The following is a 20,110-nucleotide window of genomic DNA, read 5'->3' on the forward strand; positions in this document are numbered from 1 at the left end:
TTTACATCAGATTAGAATTAGATTTCTGTAAGCAAATACACACAATGAGTCTGAACCCTATTCCCATCATGCAGCTGTGCCCGTTACTGAAATGGAGCCTTCTGTTGACGACTTAGGTGCAACCTAAGTGAACAGCTTTGAATACATTCTTTTAATGCCAAGGATATGTGCCAGTGGATAACTATTACGTTTGAGCTGGTGGCGGGAGGTGTATGTACTCCTTGAAATTACATAGGACGGACTACAAACATACAATTTTCTCAAGGGGAAGCCTCTACCTTTCATCTGGTTGTCAAAGGAACCTATGATTCAGAAAGGATGAGAACCACCACTCTACAGGGTGAAGGCTGTTTTTTGCAACAAGGAGCTAATTTATCTGGGATCCCTTCTGTTCCCTTTGAGCTTCCATCTCTCCAGCAGTGCTTCTATAGCACAGTTAGATACGGGTTCAGACCCTGGTTTCAAAAACCTGAACTCCCCGCGTAACTTTGGTAAGTTACTCCATCTTTCTCCGAGCTTCTGTCTCTTTATGTGCAAAAGTGGGATGACTGCCTCTCCCACAGGGTGTAGTGAATTTAATGAGACAGCGCTCAGTACACAATGTCTGGCATGTGGCTAATGCTCAGTGGATGAGAGCTTTTGGTTCTAGGACAGACAGACATCAAAAGAACTTCTAGAAAGAATTTCCTCCACATCCAGCTCCTCCACAAGTATAAAGATGTGTTAGAAGTAGATGGGATAAGATGACGCGATTATTGAGGGATGAACAGAGGAATAAACTAAACAATTCAGATTGGTTTATTCTCCCTCCCAAAATATACTTCCATTTGTGGTTGGGTTTTTTTTTTTTTTCTTAAGTGTTATTGAAAGTTATCTCTACACCCTACACGGGGCTCAAACTCACAACCCCAAGATCAAGAGTCGTACACTCCCCCTAGTCAGCCAGGTACCTCCCATTTGATATCTTCTTTATGTGAAAGTTAATCAGCAAGAGGAGCCTTGGCTGATTCATGGGGATGCTTAGGAAATAGCTCCCCATAACACCCCCACCCCCTGACCTTACGTTCTTTTTTTAATTTACAAATGACACAGACTTTACATTTAATTTTTTTTTTTTTTATTTTTTTTTTTTTTATAAATGGGGAGAAGAGACCAAACCAGGATGACTTTCCTCAAGGAAGGTAAGGGCTGCCCCACAAACTTCAGGCCAACACAGCTACTTCCTCCGCTTGTACCTACAAAGAAAATCCACAGAGTAAAGAAAGACCCAACTCTCAGGTGCCTGGGTGGCTCAGTGGGTTAAGCCGCTGCCTTCGGCTCGGGTCATGATCCCAGGTCCTGGGATGGAGTCCCGCATAGGTCTCTCTGCTCAGCAGGGAGCCTGCTTCCCTTCTCTCTCTGCCTGCCTCTCTGTCTACTTGTGATCTCTCTCTGTCGAATGAATAAATAAAATCTTAAAAAAAAAAAGACCAACTCTCAAAACCAGAAAGAGGAAGGAGGTGCTTTCCCAAGGGAGGTCCAATCCCGGACAGGCACAGCACAGCCTCCAGCCCTCCAAAATGGCAAACATTACCTGGATTTAGACTTGAAGTTTCCTCCTCGTCTCTGGTGGGGCAAGCCCAACTGTTTCCTTTCTTCAAAGGAGGGGCTGCAAGTAAGAAGATGAGATGCTGAAATGAAGCTGGACAGACATGTCTCACTGTCGCCCCTACCCAGCTCCCACAGGAAGCAGCAGCAACACGGAGGCACCATTTTCAGGGTGTGAGGTTCTAAGCCTGGTGCTTCAACCCGACAATACGGGATTGTGGAAGTCAGGGCCCAGCTTTAAAGTGAGAGTGGAAGCTTCGTCTATCCCCAACTCAACCCCAGCCCAAGGGATACTGGGGGGGCGGGGGGAGGCGGGGAGGGTAACACATTCCTAAGAGCAAACCAGGATCCTCTGCCTTTCTAGTTCTCCTGAGAGAAAGGTCTATTTCTGAACTAGAAATGTTCACCTCCAAGACAGGAGAGCCTTCATACTTTTCTCCTGTTCTCACCCTGGGATCCCGCGACGATCTTAGCTGGGGGTAGGGGACGGGTAGGGGTGGTTCAGACAGGAACCCTTAAAACTATATATTCTAAAGCTACAAGTATATGGGAATTGGGGAGTGCAGGAGGAGGAAGAAGGGATACAGCTTTGCTCAAAATACAAAGAGCCCCATGGTGACTTAAAACCCTACCCAGCTCGATACTGTTTCAGGGCCTTCTTGCTCGTGTTGGTAAGTTCTTCATCAAATACAGATTTCTTCACCTGCTTGTGTTTCTTGGCTGTGCACAGGAAGAATGGGTTAGAATGGCCCTCTTTGGCCCAAGCTCCTAAATCCTATCCTTAAGCCCAGGTTAACAGTTCCGAGTTCAGTGGATGCTCCGGCCAGATGATTTACTGAAATGGCAACAAGACACACTGGATCCCAGCAGAAAACAGATGAGGAACTGAGAAGTGGCAGGCGAGACAAACCACTCCAAAGGATGGCTGCAGAGTCCCAAAGTGAAAAGAACCACTGAAATGTGAAATGAGCTGAAGACTGACTTCACTAATTTTTTCCCCTGACCTGCTTCTCTCAGGAGCAGGATATAAGGACTTATGCTCAAGTCAGAGAGGCCTGGGTTCAGGTCCTAGCTCTCCCCACTGACCATGGGGTCACTTCACCACTTGGGAACACAAAAGTAACTGTACGTCCTGGTACACACATTACTCAGAAAAGATGGTCTCTTATTATCCCTCCAATTTTCTCCCTGACCAGAAGCACAAGTTTCAGGGAGAACGTTCCTACCAGCTCCTGTGGACCCCCCTCCCCATCTGCCTACCAGGGCCTCTTGCTGGCTCCTCCTCAGGCATTGCTCGGGCCCTCTTGGCTCTGCGATTCCTCTTGGCCAGCCGCTCAGCAAACATCTGCGCCTTGAGGATTTCAAACTGGGACCTCTCCTCTGCCTAGAAAGAAGGACGTGATTACAGAACAGACCACGAAGGCTGACCCATGCCCCCCGACAGGCACCCCGCCGCTTACTGTCATCTCCCCCTTTTTCTTGGCATCCTTCATAAACTTCTTCCTCTTCTTCTTTCCTCTTAAGGCCAAGTCAAACTCCTGCAGAGCCTTGGCAACTAGGATGACGAGAGAATACGAGATTCCAGGTACCGATTTACATCATTTTTTAAAAGCAGTACACATATTTTAAATTGGTACGTAAGAGTTCAAAATGAGAAACAGCCAGTCACATCCTCTGCTGGCGGTTACCTCTCCATCTCGCTACCGCGCTTGTTCCGCTCGCTCTCTCTTAATCCACTTGAGGCATGCGTCACCATGTTGTGAAAGATGGTATGGTTCATCCATACCCCACCACCTTCCCGCCATATTGCTGGGACTATATTTAACCCAGAAATTTAACATGCCTGCACCCTAACTTTTTGTCCCATCAGATATAGGCAGTATTTCTTAAACTGCTGGTACAATCTCTTTGGAGGGTAACTTTGCATCCCTAACAAAATAATAAATGCACCTATCTTCTGGCCTATAATTTCACTTTTGGGAATTTATCTTGCAAATCAAATGTGCATGCTTAATGGTGAAAGGGCATTTGTAGAGTTAACTCACTACACGGTTAGAATAGCAAAAGATTACAAACGATCTCAATGTCCCTCAAGAGAGGATTAATTAAATAACTTATAATCTACCCACATGATGGAAGACCAAGCAGCCATTAAAAAAAAAAAAAAAAAAAGGCAGGTATGTATGTGCTTGTATAAAATGTAAGCTATAAAACTAACCTGAAAAAAGGTGTAGAAAAATGTGTATCTGTGTGATAAAAAAGGAGGTTGAGGAGGGCAGGGAATACATATAAATCTCTTCCTGACCTATTTTTTTAAAAATTGTGGCAAAATAGATAAAACATAAAATTTGCCATTTTATCCATTCTTCCTCTTCTTTTTTTTTTTTTTAATATTTATTTATTTGAGAGAGAGGGAGAGCAGGGAGAGGGGCAGAGGGAGAGAGAGTCTTAAGCAGACTCTGCTGAGCATGGAGCCCTGTGCGGAGCTCGAACTTACAACCCTGAGGTCATGACCTGAGCTGAAACTGAAAGTTGGACACAACCTGACTGTGCCACGCAAGCGCCCTTACCCATTCTTAAGTACACAATTCAGTGGCATTTATCATGTGCACAGTATTGCACAGCCATCACTGTGACCTGTTTCTGTGACTTTTTCATCACTACCAATACATCTGTAGCCACTCATGACTCCCTCCACTACAAGCCCTGGTAGTCGCTATTCTACTTTCTGCATCTCCGGATTTACTTCCTATGAGGAGGAGCCATAACTACCTGTCCTTCTGCGTCTGGATCACCTCACTTCGGTTCACCTTGCGACGTGCACCCACTCCATGACGGCTACCCCGCACTGCATGGGATGGGCGCACATCCGTGTGACCGTCGGTCTGCCGATACACATAGGTCGCTTCTACCCCGTGGCTCCCGTGACTAATGCTGCTGTGGACCCCAGCACACAGTGCGCCTCGGAGTCCCTGTTCTCAGTTCTTCGGGAACAGACCTAGCAGTGGCCTTGCTGAGTTCTAGAGTTCCGTGGTCAGCTTTGTGAGGGAACTCTCCAACATACTTTTTTCCTTCTTCCTCTCTTCCTTGGTCTGGAACCAGCTCCTCTCAGGCTCGTGGTTCGGTGCCTCCTTCCCCTTCTCCAGGAGCCGCTTTGCTGTGTTGATCTGTGGAGACAGCACAAGGATGGCTGCCGTGACAGCGCCATCTGGTAAGATGTGACTCGGCAGCTGCAGGAGGGCACTCGTGTGGCTGACCCCGGGTTTCGGCCGGGCACGATGGGCAGAGGCTGCCGCAGCCCGCTTCCCGCCCAGGCCCTGCGGGCCCCCACCCTGCAGGCAGCCCCACCTGGGCTTCCGACTGCTGGAGCTCTTTCTCCTCGGCCTCGAGCTGTAGAACTGCATACACGTCCTTCTCCATCTTCTCAATCTTGTCCCGGAATTTGAGGATGACATCTCAAGGGAGAGAACAACAAAAAATTTTAAATAAGCATAAATATTATGTAACTGATGCAAATAACATAGATGTGTATTTAGTGACAACAGAAAATTGGGGGTTTTTATGGGTGACTTCTCTGCTTCACAACAAGCCCCCGTCCAGTCCCCAAAGAGCCCGCTGCTCTTGGAATAAATTTCAAACTCCTACACGTGTCCCCTGCCTACCTCTCGGCGTTTCAATCTCTACCCTTGCTCCCCGTGCCCTGGGCCCTCTGGCTCTTCCTTCACTGACTCGCACATCACGTCTGCTCCTGCCTCTGAGGCTTTGCCCTGGTTTTCTCTGCTTGGCACACTGTCCGCAGACCACTCACGGCTGCCTCATTCTTACCTGGGACTCAGCTCAAATGCCATCTGTTCAGAGGCCTTTCCTGAACAGCTTTCGAAAGCAGCATCTCTCTTCCTCTGTCATTCTGGATCACATCTACTCTCATTATTTATTGTTTTTTTTTCCCCACAGAGTATCAGCTGTTTTGCTTCCTACTATATTCCTAATACCTAGGATAGAATAAACAGCACTGGGCACCCGGTAGTACTCAATTATTGCTAGCTGATGGAATGAATTAAGTGAAAATGAAAAGAATGGAAGAAAAAAGACATGTATGAATGGAATAAAGGTCTCAAAGGATATGTGCCTAAATGTAACAGTGGTGAGCTCTTCCACAAGCAATTACCTTTTGGCTTTTATTTACTAATTTCTAATATGGAATATATATTATTTTTATAAATTGAAAAAAAGAATGCGACCCTACTGATGAGAAGGAAATGAATGAAAGACATCTAGAACAAGTAGGTGCTGACTGGGCTTTTGCCCCAAGAAGCCTTCTCTTCCCAAAGATTGGAAAATAACCTATGAGTGAGGCACTCGAGGCCTAAGTCTGTCATCGTTCCCTTTCACACAGAGAGAGACACCGAGGGGCAAGGGGAAACCAACCAGCACAAGGGCACTCGGCAAGGAAGTAGCAGGACTGGAGTTCAAACTACCACCTCTCACTCTGCTCTGGCTCTGTCCCAGAGTCTGATCTAGGACCTGCCCTGCCCACCCCAACCGCCCTGAGCTGCTGCAGTGGTGCCTCACCTTGAGGAAGTATCCGCGCCTTCACGGGGGCCTTGGCGGCTTTTACAATCTCCTTCAACATCTTCCGCTCCTCTTCTCCCACCAGAGACACCGAGCGCCCAGCCCGACCAGCCCGCGCTGTTCGCCCTACCCGGTGGACATAATGCTTGATGGTATTGGGCATTGTGAAGTTAATTACCTGGAAAATAGGTCCAAGTCAGGTCAAAGTCAGACCTGGAGGTTGGAGAGAGACAGGACACAAGGAGGCAAAAAGACTCCCAGCAAAGGTTCAAGGAAGATGGACTGCTCACCGTTTTAACCCCCTCAATGTCAAGTCCACGGGCTGCTACATCTGTGGCCACAAGGATGTCAATCTGTTCGTCCTTAAAGCGCCTAGAAATAGCCACAAGCAGATGTTCACCTGGATACTCAACCCCAGAAAAGCTCCACAAGAGGCGGAGCCAGCAGAGAGAACACAAATCCTTTTGGATTCAAGCAGGAGAGTACAGATCGTCACAGTGATAATCTAAACGAGATCCTAAATGTCAGACCATCTGATACACCCACAACACCTTAAACATCTTGTAACGCAGAACAAACATAGGTTTGTACCACCTTAAGCCCCAATTCTTACAAATTTAAAAGTTCCAGTACCACAGAGCTAGACTGTAGGAAGGAGCATATGCACACGTCTCAGGCTTCAAAGCAGCCTTTCTTTAAAAAAATACCTTTCAGCTGCCTGTGATAAATGCAGATAAGTGAAGAATTCTAAAGGATCCCTCCGGGCCTACAGGCATGACTCCATTCTCCAAGAATTAAACAAAAACAAACACATGGAAAACAGGACATGGCAAAGTACTTGCTCAAGAAACGGAGGCTGGCTCTGGCTTTGATAACAAATCTCGTCCTAACGGACCCAGGTCTGGTCCACTGCTCTGGAAAAGCTACAGAGAACACATGTGCTGTTTCCCAAGTCGGAATTTCCTGCTGTGGCCCCACTCAGCAGCTCCAACACTCGAGCCCTGGGGCATCAGTGTCGGTTTCTGCGAGGGTGCAAGGAATTCTCCATGTTACCTAAGACATAACCCTACGGCAGCTGCACAAGTATCTTTACAGTGGGGGACCGGGCCATCTGCAACCCCTGCAAGCGCTCTAACATAACCTCTGGGTGGTGTTTCCCTCTCTCAGTGAGGAGAGCCCTCGCTGAAGGATGGGAGGGAGCCTCAGCCCCCCGAACTTTACCGGAGGGCCTCCAGCCGCTGCGTCTGTGATAGGTTGCCGTGGAGCTCGCCCACCTGCAGCCCCATGAGCCCCAGAAGGATGTGCATGCGGTGGGCCTGCTTCTTGGTCTGGGTGAAGAGCATCACGTGGTCAGTGAAGGTCCTTGTCAGCAGAGCTGGGGGGGCAGGAGGGAGAGCAGAGTGAGCCGGAAGCACCTGATACACATCCCCTCTGCGCCTGTTAAGTGGCTGCTTGGCTGGCAGCGGGGGAGACAGGCAAGATCCCTGCCTCATGAGGCTCACATTCCAGGGCATAGAAGAGAAGCCGATTCCCGGCTCCCAAGGGTGACAATGGGGGTGAGACAGTGAAGGGAAGATGGGGAGCCAGCTTTAAGGCTGGCCTCTCTAAACAGGTGATGTTAGGCTGAATGACAGGGCTGTCTCCTTCCTGAGATTTGTGGGGGGAGATTCCAGGCAGGACAAGGAGCATATGTGACGGCCCCGAGGCGGGACAAGCTTGGTGGGTTTGAGAGAACGGAGGCAGGAGGGTATGGCTGGACGCCGAGGCTGGGCACTCCGGGCAGGCAGGGGTGGGGTCCCAGAGGGTAGTACAGCACTCAGGAGGGAGTGCGCACTATGGTCTGCGAGCCACGGGAGACGCCCGACGGTTGTAAACAGGGAGGGAACATGAGTGAATGTTCACTTGTGGTGAACGCATCACTGCAAGGTGGAGAACGCATCCCCAAGGGACAAGACTGGGAGTAGGAGCCAAATCCAGGCCACTGCAATAATTCAGGCAAGAAAAGCAGCAGCTTGAACCAAGAGCCAGAGGCAGTTGTGAGGGAAGTGGCTGGGTGTTCTATAGGCCCTAAGGAGGACCAGACAGTGGGAGGGAGGTGAGGTGACAGAAGACAGGGAGGAAGGATCCATGGCCAAAGGGGCAGAGCACACTAAGGGCAGGACCACACAAGGGGTCAGTGGAGCCCATCAGAGGAGGTGCCAGGCTACACCCAGATGCTTCCGTGTGCCCCCCCAGCAGACAAGGGAGTCCAGCTCCCCCTGCCCAGTTCCTCCCTGGGCTTTCACCTGCCACGATGGCTTCCCGGTCCCCTTCCCGATTCGGCCGGATCCGGATGAACTCCTGCCGCAGGAAGGGGGCCACATCCGTGTTGCTATTTACAAATATTCGGACAGGATTCTTCAAGGAAACAGAAGCCAGATCTTTTACCTGCCCAGCACAAACACAGGGATGCTCATTTGCCTGCCAGGAGGTGGGGTAGGTAGTAGGGGCGGAGGCAAGCCTTGCTTGCCTCAGTCAACCCCCTGCAGCCCAACCTGGGTCCCCTGCTTTCACCCCACCAAGCAGAATTCCTGGGGCCCACCTCGTCCGTCATGGTGGCCGAGAAGAGCATGGTCTGGCGGTGGTGGGAACACATCCGGATAATTTCCTTCATCTGTTCCTCAAAGTACTCATCCAGCATCCTGAAGAGCAGGGACAAGAAATCAAGAGGAAGGGACGAGCTCACATCTGTCCCAGCGATGGACAGAAAACATCAGCCAAGCTGATGTTCCAACGTTGTAACTGGTTTTATGTATTTACTTATGTATTTGTATTGTTGGTTTACCCTTTTACCAAGATTCATCAAGCACTAGCATCTGGCCACATCTGCTTTATCTTATTTTTTCTTTTTGCTGAAATATTCATAAATAAGTAGCAGACATCACTACACCTTACCCCATCTCGGCACACATTCCCTAAGAAAGGACCTTCGCCAATATGGCCATCATGTCATTATCACACCCCAAACATTTGAGTGACCTGAAACAGTCCAAATTCAGATATCTTTAACTGTCCCAGAAATGTCATTTTATAGCTATCTTTTCATTTTTTTTAATCCAGGAAACCAAAATTTCTATTTTACGCTGGTTATCCTGTTTCCTTAGTCTCCCTTAATCTACAGACGGCTCCTCAAGCTTCTTCACATTCTGTCTTTGTTCACTTCCCAGTGACTGGATTCGGTAACTCATCGCGCCAAGAATGTGCAGGGGTGCGGCTGTGCACTTCCCTCTCCACCGGGAGACACAGACCGTCCATCTGTCCCAGTACCACTGAGGTGAGTTTGACCACAGGACTGAAGTGGTATCGGCCAGTCCTCTTTGCTGTGAAGGACCCTTCCTCTCTGTGTAGGTAAAACTACTCAGTAGGGTCACTGACTCCGACTTGCTCAGCTGCCTTAGTCCTTCACAGTATTTCTTCCCCCAGTTCGGGCTCCAAGCAAGCATCGCGGACCGCGTTCAGCGGTCGTGGTCCTTGATCTCCCTAACAGGAAACACCCACAGCCTTTCTTGGTCTTCCGAGACCTTAACACTTTTTTAAGACCACAGTTCCCTTCCCATTTAACACCTCAATCCCAGATCATGTTCCCTTTGCTCAGAAATATCTCCTTGACTTCCCTCGTGACTCAAGAACGGTTCATTTGCTCTGGGGGAATCAGTCAGTTATCCAACAAACCCTTACTGAGCATGGGCTAGATAGCATAGCAGACACAACCCTGGGCACAGAGCAGCAAGCAGCACAAAGCCAGCCCTTCACAAATGGGCCCCAGGGGACAGGAGGGTCACAAGCACCATACGGGCATTTGGGTGACAAGGTTGGGGGGGCATAGCACCTCAGAGAACGGAAAGCAGGAACTGTTGCAGACAGTAGCCAGCAAAGGCCCTTGGGGTAAGTGACAACTGGAACAGAAACGAGAAGGTACAGGTCACTCTGAGCCGAGAAGACAGCAAGAGCAGAAGTCCCTCCGTGGGGCTGCGCTGACAGGACTTCCCCACGCGTTCTCCGTGGGTGGGGGACGAGGACACAAGCGTGAGGCGAAGAATTCTGGCCCAAACCACTGGGAGGACGGAGCTGCCACGCACGAAGATGGGCCTATGGGGTCAGAAGCCCAGACCTCTTTAGCTCGGAGATGCTTCAACTGGAGAGTAAACCTGAATGCGCTTTGGGCTTGTGGCCGCCTTCCCCTGCCCCCACTTTGATCACGAGTCCAGTTCACTGAGGTTCATTCTGTTTGGTCAAGAAGGAAAGGGTGAGCAGAGGGGACCTGTATGAGAGCAGAGGGAGCGAGGGAGGCCCCTCCCACAGTGACAGAGGCCGTCTGGCGAGTCCTCACCGTGCGCTGGCACTCTGCTGTGTTGCTCCTGGAATCCTCAACACCAGGAGTGGGGGGACTGTTCTTACGTCTCACTTACAAACGAGAAGAGATTTGTTCTAGAACCTAAGTAACAAGGGCACCTGCCTGGCTCAGCCGGTGGAGCATGCTACTCTTGATGCCAGGGCTGTGAGTTCGAGTCCCATGTTGAGTATGGGGATTAGTTAAAAAATCTCTAGGGGTGCCTGGATGGCTCAGTGGGGTAAAGCCTCTGTCTTCGGCTCAGGTCATGATCCCGGGCCGCATCGGGTTCTCTACTCAGTGGGGAGTCTGCTTCACCATCCCCCACCACCTGCCTCTCTGCCTACTTGTGATATCTCTCTCTGTCAAATAAACAATATTGTTAAAAAATAATTAATTAATTACTTTGAAAAATCTCTTAAAAAAATCTAAATAATATTTTCAAATCTCAGGAAATGGCTGAGCCAGAATTTGATGTACCTTCCCTCTTAACCATCACATCCCAGAGAAAGAGAAAGCAGGGTAATCCAGACTAATGATGAACAGATGTCCAATTGTGAGTGGCGGAACTGGCGTCGCACACACAGCCTTAGCAAGATCCATGAAAACCAGTGCACAGGCAGGTTCTCTTGTGGGTGTGGCCCCCGGGACCCCAGAGCACTTGGGGCCCCACCGGTTCAGGTGTACCTGTCAGCCTCATCCAGGATGAGCACCTCAATACTGCTCAGGTGGAAGGAAGGGCAGTTGTGCAGGTGGTCGATGAGCCGGCCTGGGGTGGCGATGAGGATGTCAGGCGCCGCCCTCAGAGCTGCTTCCTGAGACTTCACGTCCAGGCCTCCTGCAGAGGAAGAGCCACGCCGGGCGGCCGAGTCAGTCCGAGGTTCAACAGTGCGGACCGGGCCCTGCCACGCCCCACCCAGATGCAGGGGAAACAGCTGAAAACAAGACTGACAAAGGCCCCGCCTGGATGGATTTTAGGAGACGTTGGGAGAGACAAATTATCTCAATACAATCGTGCTAAGTGTGAAAAAAGGTGAAGGCAAGAAGGCACTTCAGAGCAGAAGGATTCAAACACCCAAGGACTGACAGAAGCGGCTGCGGAAGCCAGTCATTTCTCCATCACCTTCGCCCTCCCGCTGCATAGCGAGGGTTCCGTGAAGGTTGGAGAACGGCACCACAGAACAGCATCAGAAAGATTCTGCCCCAAGTGTTTGATTCTTTATTCATACAAAGCAGAAATTACGTCCTAAATGTGTTCAATACCAAGTTTTTTTTGCCCTGAATTTTGCAGTTTCATTTTTTTAAGGTTGGTTAAATGTCAGTGAAACCCTCTCCCCTCCCCCGAACTCTGTATTCTGAAAACACCTCATCTGGTTTTTCAAGCGGGTTTAATCATAGGAAGGCCTTCCTGGTACCCATCATCCTCCGACGGCGGGGCACACCCACCCTCCGCCGCCTCACGGGCTCTCAGGGGCCGCCGGACACTCACCCACGGCCAGGCAGGTGGTGATGCTGCAGAACTGAGCCAGCTGCTTGGTGACTGAGTGCACCTGGATGCCCAGCTCTCGGGTGGGAACCAGAATGAGCACGCGCGTGACAGGAGCCTGGCGGGGTTTGTAGATCAGCCGCTCCAAGACAGGCAGGGCAAAAGCAGCAGTCTTACCTGGAGGAGAAGGCAGCAGAACACAGAGACACGAGCTTCACTCCCTTCAAGGTTCAGATTTTCACCTGGGCCCAGAAGACCTACATATCCGCTCAAGGGAAAATAAAGCTATGTTTTCATAAAGCCTTTTTTCTGGTTTTAAGACTATAGGGTTCATGCAAAAAAATGCGAGAAGTATAAGAAAATATAAAAATAATAAAAATCACCCACAGTTCAGCCAACCAAAGATAAACATTAACCTAATGGAATCTAGATTATCAATATTTTTCTTAATGGACAGAAATATAAAAATTGAAAACTTAATGTAGTAACATTATATATTCTGTTCAGTAATCCCCCCCCTTTTTTTTTTAATAGATTTTACTTATTTATTTGACAGAGATCACAAGCTGGCAGAGAGGCAGGCAGAGAGAGGGTGGGGGAAGCAGGCTCCCCGCAGAGCAGAGAGCCCAACGTGGAGCTCGATTCCAGGACCCTGAGATCATGACCAGAGCTGAAGGCAGAGGTTTTAGCCCACTGAGCCACCCAGGCACCCCAGTAATCCCTTTTCAAAAAAAGCATAACAGGGGCGCCTGGCTGGCTCAGGTGGTAGAGCATCCAGCTCTCGATCTTGGGGTTATGAGTTTGAGCTCCACGCTGGGTGTAGAGATCACTTAAAAAACAAAAACAAGGGCGCCTGGGTGGCTCAGTGGGTTAAGCTACTGCCTTCGGCTCAGGTCATGATCTCAGGGTCCTGGGATCGAGTCCCGCATCGGGCTCTCTGCTCAGCGGGGAGCCTGCTTCCTCCTCTCTCTCTCTCTCTCTAACCTGCCACTCTGCCTACTTGTGATCTCTCTCTTTCAAATAAATAAATAAAATCTAAAAAAAAAAAAAAAAAAAAAAAAACCAAAAACAAAAACCACATTTCCTGTTTCTTTAAATACTCTTTACGTTTAAATGGTTGTATAATATTCTTTCATGTGACTAGTTCTACTCTATAATTAACCGTACGGATATAAAACACCATGACGAAAGTCTGTTTCATAACATCTTTACTCCTACTGCAGCACCTGGGTGGCTCAGCTGGTTGGGCCTTTAACTCTTGATTTTAGATCCGATATGATCTCAGGGTCATGGGATAGAGCTTTGCATTGGTCTCCACTCTCAGAGGGCAGTGTCCTTAAGGATTTTGTCTCTCCCTTTCCCTCTCCCCTGCCCTGCTTAAATTTTTAAAAGTCTTTATGCTTATCATGGCAGCAACAAGAGATCATATCACAGAAATATCCTAAGAGGATAGTTACAGGTCACAGATTTCAGGGGATCTCATGAAGGCCACCTTTATTTATACATAATCCCCAGTCATAGGAGTAAAGATTTTATTAAAGGAATGTTAATCATAACATTGTATATTAGTACAGTTTATTACAGGATAGACACAGTTATATAATAGGATACTATACAACCATTTTTAAAAAATAAAGAGTACTTAAAGAAATAGGAAAACATATGTTGAGATTTAAGGGAAGTTAATACGATTATATGGTGTTATTGCATTATAATTTATGTTTGAGTATTTAGCAAAGTGGCCCTTGGGTAAATCAACCTAGACCCCTGCTGTAGATTGAATATCCTCCTCCTGCCTCCTCCTCTCCCTACCCCCCAAGTCACTGTCCTTTTTACCTGTCCCAGTGGCTGCACAGGCACAGATATCCTTCCCCAACAGACCCACAGGTATGCATGCCTTCTGGATTGGGGTGGGCTGCTTGAAGCCCATGGTTGTAATGGCCTACAGCAAAAGACGGGAACAGACAGGATGGGGAGGAGTCGTCTCAGCACGAAACAAACAAGGCACATTTCCACACAGGTGGTGACTGCTTCAGTCCCTCCCAGTCATTCATTCTACAAACATTCATCGAGTACCCACTCTGACTACTACGTGGGAGATCTGCCCGAGGCACTGAGATACAGCAGAAAACCAAAGAAATAAAGACTCTGCCCTTGGTAATCTTACAATCTGGTAGGAAAAAAAGACCAAACACCATCACATGCCATATGGAAAAACCACAGCAGTCAAGGAGTTTGGGAACAAGTATGATTTACAAGAGGGTCAGGGAAAGTCTCACTGAGCAGAGGATACAGAGTAGAACCCTGAAAGAGGTGAGGAGCACCACAACCAGATTACCGGAAAAACCTTCCAGGCAGAGGAACTGGTAAGTGCAAAGGTCCTGAGGAAGAAAACGCCTAACCTGTTTGAGGGCCAAGGAGGAGGCCAAGATGGCCAGAGCAGAATGAGTGCTAGGAGACATCACCAGAGGAGACCAGAAAGGGCAAGGCCTTATAGGTCAAGATGGAACTTTTTAAAAAAAGATTTTATTTATTTGACAGACAGAAACACAGTGAGAGAGGGAACACAAGCAGGGGGACTGGGAGAGGGAGAAGCAGGCTTCCTGCTGAGCAGGGAGCCTGATGTGGGGCTCAATCCCAGGACCCTGGGATCATGACCTGAACCGAAGGCAGACGCTCAACGACTGAGCCACCCAGGCACCCCAAGATGGAACTTTTTGAGAGGGTTGCCTGGCAAGTGTGAATTTAGGGAGGCAGAGAGCCCAGTTTAGGGCAGAGCCTAGTTAAGGGGTGACTGCAATAATCCCATGGTAGCCAAGAGAAACCATTACCTTCAGAAGAGGGCGGGAAAGGTTCATGTCCTGGAAAGAGAGGTTTTCATCATACTGAGAAGCATCTTCAAAAAATCCTCCTGTTTCCTACACCAAAGAGTCAAAAGACAGAACAAGAATTCAGCAAAATGTGCCCAAGGAAACTAACTGGCCTTAAAATCCTGTCAGGCTGCAAAGCTCAGCTGCACGCTGTTCTCCACGCTCATGCTCACCTGTCCCTTCTTCTTCTTCTTCTTCCGCTCCTTTACTTTGAGTGTATCTATGGAGAAAAACAGAGCTGGCCATCAGCGCTCGTACCTACTGAGCATTTACAGTCTGCTAGCCGCTGTCCTAAGTGCTTTCTGTGGACGCCTCACTGAAACCACACGACAGCCTGAGGGAGCTGTCCTTAGCCTCGTTTGACAGTGAGGACACCGTGCGGCAAGCTCGCCAGAGACCAGGCTAACCCACTGCACTCTATGATCACACCTGCGCACTCATTTCTGCCAGAAATATTTACGGAGCACCCACTGGGTGGCTGGGCCCATCTGAGGTGGGACGTAGGGGATCTATCACCCCAAATAAGTCTGACTCTTAGAGGTGCCAGCCCCTGTGTAGGGCTGGGAAGGAGGAAAAGGGAATGGTCTGTTGGCAAAGGACAACAACCCTAACAAAACCCCAAGAAAAAAGAGAAGCTAGAGGAGTCCAGCAGGGAGCTCTTAAATGTGACTGGGTAGAAGAACACAGAGAATCCTACGGAGGAAAGGCAGACCCTTTCCCATGTCCTGTCCCCATTCCGGACAGGGCAGCCGGAGCGCCTGCCTGCTTTGGTGAGGATGTTCTCTTCAGCGGACGAGTAATCGGTCTCGGAGTCTTCCTCTTCTGGCCCGCCCTCGTCTTTCCCGTCAGGGTCTTCCTGCTCGTCTGGTTCCGAGCCTTCCTTTGCTTCTTTCTCCTCTGACTTCCCAGACTTGGCTTCTTTATCCTGCAGAATACATCACAGTAAAGTAAGGCGACCACAAACTGCAGGAAATCCAGAACTTCTAAAGATTTATTTATTTGACAGAGAGAGATTACAAGTAGGCAGAGAGGCAGGCAGAGAGAGAGAGGAGGAAGCAGGCTCCCTGCTGAGCAGAGAGCCCGATGCGGGACTCGATCCCAGGACCCTGAGATCATGACCTGAGCCGAAGGCAGCGGCTTAACCCACTGAGCCACCCAGGCGCCCCAGAACTTCTGAAGAGTAATACCATGCCCTCCAGCCTGTGCGGAGCGCTCGGTGGACTCAGTGACTCTTACCGACAGACACACAGAGAAGCCCGTCTGCGCCGCCGCACTCCCAACTCTGGCTTAAAGGAAAATGGTGGGGTCGTGTGGGGAGGGCCAAGCTCAGGGCTTTACACAGAGAAGTACCTGCTTTGCTTTCTCACCTCTGTTTTCCTTTTCTTGCGAACTTTCTCAATCTTCTCATCTAATGTAGTGGCTGCCCTCTGCAATAAAGATTAGATGGATAAGAAGTATATACACGGGAAAGAGAGCAAATCTTCTGTGAGGGTTAATATAGAAGGGGCCTGTCTGTCCTTGGACAGGTGCATCAATCTGCAGATTATCCACAACAACAACAGAACAACATAAATAAATAGTCAAGTGCAAAACATCTTTACCTGGAGCTAAGAAGAACATCCACATTTTAGAAGGTGTTTACCATTTAGAAGAAAAGAATTACCAAGAGATGTCCCATTTATATCTGAATGCTACTTAGAAAAACCTTTCCCCATGCCAATCAGACAGAATTTAGCCTGGCAATTAAATGCCAAAATCAAAGCAAACTCCAGTAACGCTGGATACTGCTCTAACTTTTAGAAAGGGTAAGCGACGGCAGGCCTCCTTTACATATGCTCGAAGCACCCTGAACTGCCACCGCATTTGCCACAACTACAATTAACTGTGTGATTATTTGTTTACTTATCTTCGACCCTGCTGGGCTGTAAGCTTCATAAGACTAAGTCTTTAATTACATGGGGTCTATATGCCAGGACCTTGGAACAAACATAGTATCTGTAAAGTGAACCTAGAGTGAACTTTCCTCAGAACATGGACCGGAGGAACAAATACCTCATAATTAATTTGAAAAAGGACAACTTCTCTGGCATTCTCTGAAAAAATACTGAAAAGGAAAAAAGTCAGAAAGAAATCCTGTCCAGGTGACCATGAAGAGGCTATGCTAGTTCATTTGAATCAGAACACCAACAGAGTCTGGAGTAAAGTATTTTTCTTTGAGGCCCATGAAATGGAGAATAATGTGGATGCATCTTCTAGCTCGCCCAGCAGACTCAAAGGAAAACAAGGGATCTTGGCAAATAAGTAGATGATGCTGACATTTGTGGCAGCTTTGGCTATTCTGCGTGGGAAACAGGGACCTAAACAATGACATCACCTGGCAAGTGACAGAATGACAGTATCTGTGGGGCTGACCAAAAGACTGCTCTTTGTTACAGACTCGTGTAACACAGTTTTCTCTCTAGTATTCAAAACAAGGAGGAAACACCTAAAAAAAAGAGACCATTTTAACATAAATATGCCCAACTTTTTCTAAGTCAAGCAATTTGTATGTAATACTTGGTATTCTTCAACCACTAGACTGGGATTATCAGATTTCCTCTAAAACCTTTTTTGCCTCCCACATTTTAGTGTGTATAATATCAGGAAGGATCTCCCTTAATATATATACTAAAGTTAATCTAAGTTCGCCATGCCCTCCTTCAGGAAAAGCAATCATGGACCTCTTCTAACGAAGAAATGAGATATTTCTGATACTTTAAAATATCATCTGTAGATCAATTAATGTGTTTGTAATGGTCTGTAATGAATCTCTGCTGCAACGTTTTACACTGTGGTTTGAATCAAGACTGGGCGTTATTTGCAACTGCTTCTCCCCACCCTGTCAAAACTACACCTCGTATTTCCAAGAGTTCCAGCATATGCTGAATGTAAACAGGTGGCAAAAGGCAGTGCGGTTACATCCCGAAACCTACCGTCCAACCCTAAGCCCACGGCCTGGAACCGCCTATCACTGTCTGATCTCACCTTCTTCTTGAGCTGACTCATGACATCAGCCATGGCCCAGCTGCCATCGTATGCCCCCTCTTTCTCAGTGAAAACGAAGTCAGGGTTGAAATCGGCGCTGCGGTTCTTCTGCAAGGCTTTCTGCTTTCTGCCCAGCACGATGGGGCCCTGGGAAGAGGGAGAAGCAGGATGACTACGAGCTGAGATGAAAGAACACAGAACAGGAATCTTCAACTGTCATGGGAGATTTTAACACGGCTTTCTCAGTAACTGACAGGTTAAGAAGACAACGTGTAAAAAATCTGAAAAGCACAATCAACAAGCTTCATTCCTGTGAACACAGAGCTGCACCTGCTCCTAGAGAGTGCACCTTCTGAACAAACATGGAGTAGGTGCTGAAACTGATCACATAGTTTGAAAGAATCAATATCATACAGACTCTCTTCTCTTCCAGCAATTCAATGAAGTTAGAAACCAATGACAAAAAGCCATACATCTAAAAACCGGAAAGGAAGGAAGACTGGCTGAATTATGGCTTCTGAGAACTAGAAAATGCTACACTGACCTTTTTTTCCTCATTTGAGTTAAGAAGTCTCATAAGAACTCTCACCCTAAAGTTGTTATTATTAATCATTACATATATATTGTTTCTCAGGTACTTAGTTGAACTATTGATAGTCATACAGCACTTCATATTTTGACTTTGGCATGATCACTGGCCACATTTGCTCCAGTCCTTTTTTTTAAAGATTTTATTTATTTGGGGCACCTGGGTGGCTCAGTGGGTTAAAGCCTCTGCCTTCGGCTTGGGTCATGATCCCAGGTCATGATCCCACTGTGGGCTCTCTGCTTGGTGGGGAGCCTGCTTCCCTTCCTCTCTCTCTGCCTGCCTCTCTGCCTACTTGTGATCTCTGTCTGTCAAATAAATAAATAAAAATCTTAAAAAATATATTTTATGTATTTACTTGAGAGAGAGAGAGTATGAGAAGGGAATGAGAGGGGAGAGTCAGCGGGAGAAGCAGACTCCATGCTGAGCAGGGAGCCTGATGCGGGACTCGATCCTGGGACTCCAGGATCATGACCTAAGCCAAAGGCAGTCGCTTAACCAACTGAGCCACCCAGGTGCCCCGCTCCAGTCCTTTTTAATGATAGTTTTCCATTCAAGAAATGAAAAGATCAGTCTAGCTGCTAAGTAGTGAATGGGGTGGGAGGAGGAGCAAGAAAAAGAGCTGGAGACCAGGTTCCTTAGGATGCTGGTGGCAGTGGCCTGGGCTAGGGTGGGCTAGGAGAAAGGGGGAGAAGTTAAAGAGCTGAGCTAGCCTGAACGAAACTGGAGGGAAGTGAGAAAGAAGCTGTCAAGAATGGCACTTAGGTTTCTGGCTCTAGACCGAGCAGGTTGGGAAGGGAGGGGGACCCAAGTTCAGCTTTGGTGAAGCTGAATTCGTGGAGGCCATGGGACACCAGGGTGGAGGTGTGTGCGGGCAGATGAGGCCACAGCGGGGCCAACACCCGGACTGGATCTTCGTAGGGTGCAACACCTTCTTCATGACACTGTTCCTCTTGTAACTGCCACACCAGACCACACAATGTCTGTAAGCCTCACACCCAGCATAAGCTTCACAAGAGTGGTGTCCTTGCCCATCTTGTTCACTGCTATGTCCCGATCGCTGACCACTAGGTGTAGCCTACAGGTACCTCCACGTCAATAAATACTGGCTTAATGAATGAACCCCTGATCAGGAACCACGTCTGGCTTCGCCCCTGGATCTCTATCACATAGAGCCTGGATTCAACATCAGTGAATGGAGACTGGGTTCGCCAAGACAACACGGCGCGTTGCCGGCACAGGCGCAGAGGTGAGGGAAAACGAGTGGCGACCAAACCGAGGAAGATCTTGGGTTCCCCTTTCAGGACACTTTTCGGCTTGGCAGGAGGATGCTGAGGTGCAGCTAGAGGCAGGGGCCCGAGGAATCACGGAGAACGGAAGCAGCCACGGAAACCCGACTGCACGCCGCCGCGCCCCCCACCCGATCGGCTCATACCTCCTCCTCCTCGTCCCCGGAGTCAGACTCAGGATCCCCCGGCACCTCGTCATCTTCACCTATGGTCCCGATTAAACCCAGCTCCTCAAGCATGCTGCCGCAGCACCACTTCCGGAAACCAGCTCGCACGCAGGCCGGCCCTTACTTTCCGTCGGCCTCCTCGTCGTCACTGCGCATGTGC

General features: G+C 48.6%; 1 protein-coding gene across 1 annotated transcript; it reads right to left on the reverse strand.

The window, feature by feature from the left end:
• Positions 1–1,137: 1,137 nt before the first annotated feature.
• DDX27 (DEAD-box helicase 27) lies at positions 1,138–20,108 on the reverse strand. Its single transcript, XM_045082107.1, has 21 exons — positions 19,930–20,108; positions 17,909–18,055; positions 16,252–16,311; positions 15,647–15,809; positions 15,058–15,104; positions 14,846–14,932; positions 13,851–13,956; positions 12,018–12,191; positions 11,216–11,366; positions 8,741–8,840; positions 8,445–8,586; positions 7,381–7,534; positions 6,450–6,531; positions 6,160–6,337; positions 4,936–5,042; positions 4,652–4,754; positions 3,048–3,142; positions 2,848–2,971; positions 2,220–2,307; positions 1,574–1,648; positions 1,138–1,235 (listed from the first exon to the last, which is right to left on the reverse strand). Exons 1-21 carry the CDS (start codon positions 20,020–20,022, stop codon positions 1,217–1,219), a joined length of 2,295 nt encoding a protein of 764 aa, XP_044938042.1. The 5' UTR covers positions 20,023–20,108; the 3' UTR covers positions 1,138–1,216.
• Positions 20,109–20,110: the final 2 nt, after the last annotated feature.

This window comes from Mustela putorius, unplaced genomic scaffold (genome assembly GCF_011764305.1).
Source record: "Mustela putorius furo isolate JIRA1106 unplaced genomic scaffold, ASM1176430v1.1 tig00000592_pilon_pilon_pilon, whole genome shotgun sequence".
In the NCBI taxonomy this organism is placed as follows: Eukaryota; Metazoa; Chordata; class Mammalia; order Carnivora; family Mustelidae; genus Mustela; species Mustela putorius.